This window comes from Propithecus coquereli, unplaced genomic scaffold (assembly GCF_000956105.1).
Source record: "Propithecus coquereli isolate 6110/MARCELLA unplaced genomic scaffold, Pcoq_1.0 Scaffold535, whole genome shotgun sequence".
In the NCBI taxonomy this organism is placed as follows: domain Eukaryota; kingdom Metazoa; phylum Chordata; class Mammalia; order Primates; family Indriidae; genus Propithecus; species Propithecus coquereli.
This window is the reverse complement of record NW_012151230.1, coordinates 891,031-901,020: the sequence shown is the minus strand read 5'-3', so window position 1 is coordinate 901,020 and position 9,990 is coordinate 891,031. Positions and strand designations below refer to the sequence as shown.

At 47.3% G+C, this 9,990-nt stretch overlaps 1 protein-coding gene across 1 annotated transcript in view; it reads left to right on the top strand.

Annotated features, from left to right (window-relative positions):
• EP400 (E1A binding protein p400) overlaps nt 1-9,990 on the top strand; it is a 106,181-nt gene that overhangs the window by 4,286 nt on the left and 91,905 nt on the right. The window contains exon 2 of the mRNA XM_012657268.1: nt 2,030-3,399. Coding sequence (XP_012512722.1) covers nt 2,065-3,399 — 1,335 coding nt within the window. The 5' untranslated portion in view covers nt 2,030-2,064. The remainder of the gene's footprint in view (nt 1-2,029; nt 3,400-9,990) is intronic.

Sequence of the window (9,990 nt, the reverse complement as noted above, 5' to 3'; positions counted from 1 at the left end):
GCATGCGCCACCATGCCCGGCTAATTTTTTCTATTTTTAGTTGTTTGGCCAATTTCTCTTTTTAGTAGAGACGGGGTCTCACTCTTGCTCAGGCTGGTCTCGAACTCCTGAGCTCAAGGGATCCTCCCACCTCGGCCTCCCAGAGTGCTGGGATTACAGGCGTGAGCCACTGCCCCTGGCCTCCCTTAAGATCTTTTTGCTGTGGCTTTGCCCCTTGCCTTCTGCCTCTCTCCATCTTCAGAGACTGACCATCCGCGCAGAACCCGCCTTTGTCCTGCTGGTTTAAATATGCACTTATTTGTTAATGTTAGGAATATACTTGTGCACTAGTAAATTCTGTGGTTTTTGATTTCGTATGTACCTGTATTTCAGCCAGGGACTGTAAGAGCCTTGGAAGTTTTGTAACTTCTTTAGGTTCATGATTATTTTACCCCTTGTCCATTTCTCATAAAGACAACCAGTGATGCCCTTGAGACGAAAAGGGGCTCCTCCTTGTCTTGGGGGAACAGGAAGAGGCTTTGATCCCTGTCCCTGTCCAGGCAGGCTCGGGGTGGAAGGCACCCAAGGAGACAGGCAGCTGGGTGTGTCAGGACGGGCTTTAGCAGTCTCAGTGATGGGCCGGCGTCCGCAGTGGGGCCCAGTGTGGACTGGAACGTGGGGTGGTGTTGCTGGCCAGGTGCTCAGTTGTGCCGCTTTCTCCATCTGCCTCTCTAGAAAACCTGAATGGGGTTTTTGCTCCTTCGTGACAGAAATCAGCTGGATCTGAGCAGCAGCTGCACTCTTTCTACACGGGACGCTGTCCCCCTTTCTTGGAGCCCTGGCTCTGAGCCGGTGTTGGTGCCATTGCGTTTGCATGACTTCGTGCCACAGCCTGGCCACAGTGGGGACAGCAGACGGAGGGGACAGCAGTGGTGGTGGTCTCAGCCTTCAGCCCTTCCCCTCCCTGCAGACTCTGTGCTTCTCGCCCAGGTCTGACCTGGCCTCACGCGATGCCGTCCTCAGGGGTCCCTTCCACCCGCCCACCTCTGTCTCTCATCCGTGTGCGCTAAGCAGGGTTTGGGTTAAGAGCTTCTTTGAAATTGTGCTGTGACCCCCAGGGAGTTTGCACACCCCCGAAGGGGACTCTCGCGGTGAGAGCCAGGTCCTGGTCATTTCTCTCTCCCTTTGAGACCTTCTTCTGGAAGTTTCTCCCCTTCCTGTGCTCTTGTTGAGAATATTGAGGTCTGAGGCCATTCCCTGCCTTCTGCTCCAAGACTTCATTTTGTGTTTTATCCCAGCTCCGGGAACAGGCCGGCTGCCTCCCGGGGCAAGGGCTGTCTCAGCCCCCGTCTCCACTCTGCCGCGGTAGCACAGGCTCGGACGCCGCTGGGCTTGTGTGTCCGCATCCGAGGCAGCCTGGACGTTGGTAAGAACCGCCAGCGAGGGAGGCTGGGTGTTCGCTTCTGGCGAGGTAGTCCTGCTCGTCGCCACGCGGCAGTAGTCATCGAGTGCCTCCTGGACGCTGGGTGGCAGCGAGCAGGAAGCCGTCCCTGCACGGGAGAGGCAGACAGGCGGCTCTGCCGCAGAGCGGCTGGGAAAGGGCCTCCTGGTCCAGAGTGTGGGTCTGGGTTCAGACCTTGCTCTGTGGCTCAGTCTCCTGTCCCCTCAAGTGGGGCAGGAGCAGCGCCTACCTCACTGGCGGTATGTGGGGACTCCAGGGACGAGGCTCGGCCTGCACAGGTGAGCTGTCACCAGTGATGCTCCGGACGTTCTGCAGTGGCTGGCTTGGCTGACCTGCCGTGTCCTGGGCCCGCGGCACAGCAGTGACTGAGGGGGCAGGTTTTCTGTCTGTGCAGACGAAGATGTCTCCAGTGACCTTTCCCGGCTTCGTGTGGTGTGAGTTGATAAGACGCTCTGGCGTCTGCCTCAGATGCCAGTGGGAACTGCCTTCATGGCGCCTTTCCAATGCCATTAAATGGTAATCACACTAAGTGGTAATCCAATGATTGTATCTGCCTTCAAGTAACTTGGTTTTAATTCTGATCTTTAGGAGAACATCGCATCGGATAAAAAAGGGAGGCAATAATGCACCACGGCAGCGGCCCTCAGAATGTCCAGCACCAGCTGCAGAGGACCAGGTCCTTCACCGGCAGCGAGGGAGAGGAGCAGCCGGCCCACGCAAATCTACCCCCGTCCCCCGCTGCACCCTTCGCCCCCTCGGCCAGCCCCTCTGCACCCCAGTCCCCCGGTTACCAGATCCAGCAGCTGATGAGTCGGAGTCCCGTGGCCGGGCAGAACGTGAACATCACCCTGCAGAGCGTGGGCCCTGTCGTCGCAGGAAACCAGCAGATCACGCTGGCCCCTCTGCCGCTCCCCAGCCCCACCTCCCCGGGGTTCCAGTTCAGCGCGCAGCCGAGGCGCTTTGAGCACGGGTCTCCGTCGTACATTCAAGTCACTTCACCCCTGTCCCAGCAGGTCCAAACGCAGAGCCCCACGCAGCCCAGCCCCGGGCCGGGACAGGCCCTGCCGAATGTGCGCGCGGGCGCCCCCGGCCCCGGGCTGGGCATCTGCAGCAGCAGTCCCACGGGAGGGTTCGTGGATGCCAGCGTGCTCGTGAGACAGATCAGCTTGAGCCCGTCCAGTGGGGGACACTTCGTGTTTCAGGAGGGCTCGGGACTCACCCAGATCGCCCAGGGAGCCCAGGTGCAGCTCCAGCATGCGGGAACCCCCATCGCGGCGCGAGAGCGGAGACTGTCCCAGCCTCATGCACAGCCGGGTGGCACCATCCACCACCTGGGACCCCAGAGCCCTGCGGCCGCTGGTGGGGCCGGCCTGCAGCCCCTGGCCAGCTCGGGCCACATCGCCACGGCCAGCTTGCCCCCCCAGATCAGCAGCATCATCCAAGGCCAGCTGATCCAGCAGCAGCAGGTGCTGCAGGGGCAGCCGCTGGCCAGACCTCTGGGCTTCGACAGGACCACCGGCGTGCTGCTCCCCGGGGTCGGGGGCACGTCTGCGTTCGGGATGGCGTCCCCGCCCCCACCCACCAGTCCTTCCAGGACCGCCATGCCCCCAGGCCTTTCCAGCCTTCCACTCGCGTCCTCGGGGAGCACCGGAGTGAGGAAGGCCCCCAAGAAGTTAGAGGAGATCCCGCCGGCGTCTCCGGAGATGGCGCAGATGAGGAAGCAGTGCCTGGATTATCACTACAGAGAGATGGAGGCTCTGAAGGAGGTCTTCAAGGAATACTTGGTCGAACTGTTTTTCCTGCAGCATCTTCAAGGGAATATGATGGATTTCTTGGCTTTCAAGAAGAAACATTATGCCCCGTTACAGGCCTATCTTAGGCAGAATGATTTGGACATCGAAGAAGAGGAGGAGGAGGAGGAAGAGGAGGAAGAAAAGTCTGAGGTCATCAACGATGAGGTGAGAAACAGTAGTGTGATGACCTAGAAGACCTGCATGAAGCAAATTAGAGTCTGTGTAACAGTAAATTGAAAAGTAACTTGTGAACCTGGGGCATTTTTAAGATTTTGGTTTTATAAGGATTTGATGCTTGAGTAAAACCAAGGACTGTCTTTTGCTTTTCTCCTTGGTGGAGAGCAAGAGCTGCTGAGCACGGCGCGTGTCCGAGGGGCAGACTGGTGCTGCGATCAGTAGCCATTCAGCACCCCGTGTTTTCCTTGAGAACCCAGGGGCTCCTCTCGGCTGCAGCGAGCTCAGCGAGCCTAGCCACGTTCTGCGTCTGCGCCCGTGGGCGCCGGCCGACGCCGCAGCGGGCAGAGGTTCCGAGCCCTGCCTGGGCCGAGGCCACACGTGTGACGCTTCGCACCTTTCCCCAGTTTCACATTTTACTTCTGTAGGTCTCCATAAAAATAACATAAACGTGGTTTTCAGACAGATCTGTTTTTTAAATCACCAGGTTTTTAAGAGTATGCCAGCCATAATTATAAACCTCTAGATATATTTGTATGGAATCTTCATGATTAAAATACAGTTATGGCAAAAAACTATGAGAATGTTTTCAATTTTTAGATGTCTTAGATTTGAGATCATATTTTAAACTTGCAAATAACTATTGAGTGATATTTCAGATAGGATCTTTTTTAGACAGTGTACTTTTTGGGTGCCTGGAATGGGTGCATAATCAGTCCCCTGAGATGTCTCGATACCCGAGATCCTTTTATCTGCACTTCCTAAAAAGCAGGGCAGTAGTGAGTTGTACTGTGATGCACTGTATTTTGTGCCTCTGTGTCGTGTAGTGTATACTATGTCGGTGGAGCTTACTTTGTTTAATGATGTAGCTAAAATGAATCTTTGTCAGCTCTTCTGCAAAGAAATCAGCTTTTGGTGAACAAAAGCTAGTCTCTTTGCTCAAGCCGTCCTCAGTGACAGTTACGAATATATCTGTTTGGCTTTGCCATTTGTGTTTTCTTAACATCCTTTCCAGGATGGACCATTTTTGTTTTTCAGAACGTGCATATGATTATTTTGAGGATTTCATTCCTACTGTCCTGAAATGGAAAAATTCTATTCTGTTTGTTGCACCAATGTTGTCTGTAAGCTCAACCCCCTCATCTATGCTCACAAAGAGGAGTAAGTTCTGTATGACCTGCTGAAACAGACCTGGGTCTGACCCTGCACGCAGCGGAGGGCGGCTGTGCACGTTGTCTGTGTACTTGAATCTGTCCGCCACTCCCATTTTTAAAATTTGAAGTAGCCGAGTCCAAGGATATTGCACTTTGACGTAAATTGGTGTTCCCGCAAGATTTGCAGTTGAGTTAGGTCGTTGTGTTATAAATCTGTCAGTTCAGTGTCCTTTTACAGGATTTGTCGCAAAAACATTCCGTTTTTAAACACCAAACATCAGTGAGCTATCAGCAATAAGATTCTAACAAAATTTTGAGCAGTCTTAAAAATTATGTTGCCTTTTTTTCTCAAAATATTTCCTCTCAGGTAAAGGTTGTGACAGGAAAGGATGGGCAGACTGGGACCCCCGTTGCTATAGCAACCCAGCTTCCGCCAAAGGTTTCTGCTGCTTTTTCATCCCAGCAGCAACCGTTTCAGGTACTTGTCCGTGGTTCTCAAATGTAGTTTCATCCCAGACTTTTCCTTCATCCAGACATTTTAACCTTCAATTTACTACTTGCTCTTCAGCATTTTTTTTCCAGAGCCCATTCCTTATTTTTAAATAGTAAAAAAGTCTTCCTGCATATAAAATTACAAAGTTAAGTTGCATGAGTAAATGACAGCACAGATCTTAGTGCATTATTTTTTCATGTACTTGCAATGCGCTAGTAGTAGCTTTTAGCATGCATGTCATCTAATGCTTAAAGTCCTGTGGGATGTGTGCTCAGGGTTCCTCATGTGCTGTGTTGTAAATGTTGGTTCTTTCTTGTGTCTTTTATCTGTATTTTGAGAACAGTGCAAAACAGAACAAAAGATGATTTAAGCCGATGATGACTTGGTATTTTCCATAGCTAGAGGAAATACTGAGGTGAAATACACCTCTGAAATCATTAGGCCCATTGGTTTCTAAATGGAGAAGTGAGTGCAAACTGAGCATTCTTAATTTTTTTTTGAAAATCACTCAGTGTACATTAGTAATGCCAAGAATTTAAAAATATAGGTCAAATTCTACTAGCTTTGAAATAAATTGTGCTGGGTTCTGAAAGTTTCATCCTTATGGGGTTTTTTTGTTATTTTAAATTTTGATGTAATTTCAAGTGTACATAAAAGTTGCAATAATTATATTAAAAACTCCCCATATGCCCTTTACCCAAATTTACCAGCTCTCAGCTTTGTGCCCCATTTGCGTCATTTCCGTTCTCTCTGGTGTAAACACACCGCATCGCATCACACCCCTTTGTCCCAGAACGCGCCAGCACGCAGCAGGTGAGGGAGGCGTCTTACCTGACCACAGAGCAGTGGTCAAAGCTAGGACGCTTTACTGTAATGCGGTGGTATATTCTAATCCACAGTTTATATTCAAGTCTCGTCTTTGACCCGATGGTGCCCTTTCAGTGTTTTTGCCCCGGTCCAAGGCCCAGTCCAGGGTCACCCCTGTGTTTAGTTTTCATGCCCCTCTGGTCTTCTTTAATCAGGGCCAGTTTCTCAGTCTTTCTCGACCTTGATGTTTTTGAAGGGTGCAGACCAGTCGTTTTGTAGAATTTCCTTTGATTTGGGATTGTCTGATGTTTTCTTGTGCTGTGTTGGGATCAGGTATTTTTGAGAAGAGTAACACAGAAGTGACAATGTGTCCATCTCAGAGCATCGTATCAGGAGGCCATGGTGTCGTTCTGTCCCATAACTGGTGATGTTAACTTGAACCACTTGCGTAAGGTGGTTTCTACCAGGCGTGCGCAGTGGAAATTTAGTTATTTTTCCTTTTGTAAATGATGACCAATTTTGGGAAGATGCTTTGAGACTGTGTAAATATCCTGCATCTTTAAACTTTCACCCACTAATTCTAGCATCTATTGATGAATCGTGCCTGAATCAGTTATTACTGTAAAGATTCCAAAACGGATTTTCTAACTCTATCATTCCTTCTACGTTTATTAATTGGTATCTACTGTAATGATCTTAACCTTTTTTCTTCCATTTTTATATTCATTCATATATGGAGTCTTATTTCAATAATATGTCACATGAGTATTTGGTTTTATTTATTTAAACTCATTTAGTTTACTTTCAGTAAAATTCACTTTTTTGGCCTATACTTCTGTAAGTTTTGACAAATCCATAGGGTTGTATAGCCACCACCACAGGAAACAGTTCTATCAACCCCAAAAGTTCCCTCTTGCTGTCTCTCTTTAGTCAGCCCCCACCCCTCCCTCCTCCTCCGTTCTCCGTCTCTGTGACTTCGCTGTTTCTGGAATGAGCAAGTGGAATCAAGTGTGTGTTACCTAGTCTGGCTTCTCTGACTTAGCAGAATGACTGGAGATTTGCCCACTGAGTTGGATGTACCGATAGTTCTTTCTGTTGCCGAGTGGTATCCTGTTGTGTGATGTACCCCAGTTTGTTTATCCATTTAGCCTTTTAGTGGTGTTTGGGTTGTTTTCAGGTTTTGGAACTTATGACTAAAGCTGCTACATAAATGTTCACATACAGTTTGTTGTGTGAACGTAGGCATTCATTTCAGTTAGGTAGATACCTAGGAGTCAGAGTGCTGGGTTGTGTTTTAAGTATATGTTCAACTTGGTTAAGAAACTGCCAGACTTTCCCAAAGTCCCAAAGTGTGTGCCCAGCAGCAAGGTGTGGCAGGGCATGTTGTTTTGGTTCCTCCTTAGTACTTGTCACTGTCAGTTTTCTTTTTTAGTCATTCCAATAGGTATGTAGTGGTTTTAGTTTGTATGTCTCTAAAGGTTAATGAAGTTGAACATCTTTTCATGTGCTGTTTGTGTATCTTCTTTGGTGAAATACATGTTCACGTCGCACCCATTTTTTCATTGAGTTGTTTTATTATTGTTGCATTTGAAAGTTCTTTTTTTTTTTTTGAGACAGAGTCTCACTCTGTTGCCCTAGTTAGAGTGAGTGCCGTCGCGTCAGCCTAGCTCACAGCAACCTCAAACTCCTGGGCTCAGGTGATCCTACTGCCCCAGCCTCCCGAGTAGCTGGGACTACAGGCATGTGCCACCATGCCCGGCTAATTTTTTCTATATATTTTTAGTTGGCCGATTAATTTCTTTCTAATTTTAGTAGAGCAGGGTCTCACTCTTGCTCAGGCTGGTCTCGAACTCCTGAACTCAAACAATCCGCCCGCCTCGGCCTCCCAGAGAGCTAGGATTACAGGCGTGAGCCACTGTGCCCGGCCCATTTGAAAGTTCTTTGCATGATACAGACATGTTTTTTGTTAGCTGTATGATTTGCAAATATTTTCCCCCAGTCTTTGGCTTGTCTTTTTCTTCTATCAACACTATTTTTTGCAGAGCAAAAGTTTTAAATGTTGGTGAAGTGCAGTTTATCAATTTTTTTCTTTTATGGATTGTGCTTTTGATATCGTATCTAAAACTCTTTACTCAATCCAAGGTCACAAAGATGTTGCCCTATATCTTCTTCTGGAAGTTTCATGCTTTTACATTTAGATCTGTGATCCATTTTGAGCACGGTGTTGTATAACGTGGCAAACACGGGACTGTTCATTGGCGTGTGCACGTGAATACTCAGTTGTTCCAGCGCCATTTTTGGAAAGACTGTGCTGTATGTGTTGGGTTGACTTTGCAGCTTCGTCAAAACCAGTTGGTCCTATCTGTTTGGTTCTATTTCTGGATTCGCTCCTTTTCCACCGAGCTCTGTGTCTGTCCTTCTGCCAGTGCCGCACTCTCCCGATTGATCACTAGAGCTTTGTGGTATGTTTTCAAGTCAGGCAGTGTGAGTTCTCCAACTTCGCTCTTCTTTTTCAAAATTATTTTGGTCATTCTGATTCCTTTCCCTTTTCGTATAAATTTTAGAATCAGCTTGTTGATGTCTACAAAACATCCTGCTGGGATTTTGATTGGGATTGCATTGAATCTCTTAACCAGTTTGGGGAGAAGTGATATCTTGACAATATTGAATCTTCCAGTCCCTGAATCTGATGTCTCTCTCCATTTATTTAGGTCTTCCTTGATTTCTTTCTCCAGCATTTTGTAATTTTCAGCATACCAGTTCTATACATATTTTATTAGATTTATGCCTAAGTATTCCTATTTTTCTGTAGTATTATAAATAGTACTTAAAATATTTTTCCAGCTATTCATTGCAAGTATATAGAAATACAATTGCAACTTTGCTAAAATTCATTTATTTGTTTTAGGAGCTTTTTGTAGATTCCATCGATTTTCTACCTAGAGAATCATGTCTGCAAATAGATAAAGTTTATTTTTTCTTTTCTAATCTATATGCCTTATTTCTTTTCTTGCTTTATTGCACTGGGAAGGGCCTCCAGTGTGATGTTGACTAAAAGTGGTGGGATAGCCATCCTTGCCTTCTTCCTGTCTTGGGGGAAGCGTTTAGTCTGTCACCATTGAGTGTCATGTTAGCTGCAGATTTTGCAGCTGTCCTTTCTCAGGTCAAGGAGATTCCCTTTGATTCCTAGTATTTACTGTGAATGGGTGTTGACTTTTGTCAAATACTATTTCTGCATCTATTGACGTGATAAGTGATTTTTTCTTCTTCAGTGTGTAAAAATGGTGAATTACATTAAATTGAGGTATATTCTAAAAACGGAATACAGAGATCTTCAGTGTTGCAGTCTGCCGAATTATGACAAATGTGTACACCACGTGACCCGCGTGGTGGTTGGGACGTCCGTCTCCACCACACCTAGAGTTTCCTGGTGCTTCTTGCCAGGCATCTGCTGCCCAGTCCCCACCCCCCAGCTGTTCTGTTATTTATTTGGATGCTCATGTTATCTGTGATCGACCAATTGGAGCCACTTCATACTGGCTCTAGTATACTTTTGATGTGTCCCTTTCATTTTCTGAGCTCTTCCTTACTTTGTGACATAAGTTGTTTAAGGTTCATCTTCTGTATGCCTTGATCCAGCCCTGGAATCACCCTTTTCTTCAAGGAGCCTGGTTTCTTTTAGTGGGGAATAATAATTTGATTCTACTATTTAGGCACTCGTTGTAGTGAGTTTGATACAATTCAAGATAACTCTTAAGTTAGAGATAGTCAGAAAATTTGTTGAGGGGACATCTTTCCTGTTACTGCTTGGAGTAATGTAATATGTTAATGCATTTATAGGCCACATTGATAAATAGCTGCATAAGAGCAGGGGGACGGTAGAATGCCGGGAGTGCCTATAAACATGTGAAAAAGAGGCACCGTCTCCACAGTGCAGATGAAACCACTCAGACTTACTATGACACTAACCCGATCCCTGGGAATTGAATTGGGTGGAATCTGTTGATACAGAGCCGTGAGGTTCTCATCCACTTTTTTTTTTTTTTTTTGAGACAGAGTCTCACTCTGTTGCCTGGGCTAGAGTGCCGTGGTGTCATCCTAGCTCACAGCAACCTCAAACTCCTGGGC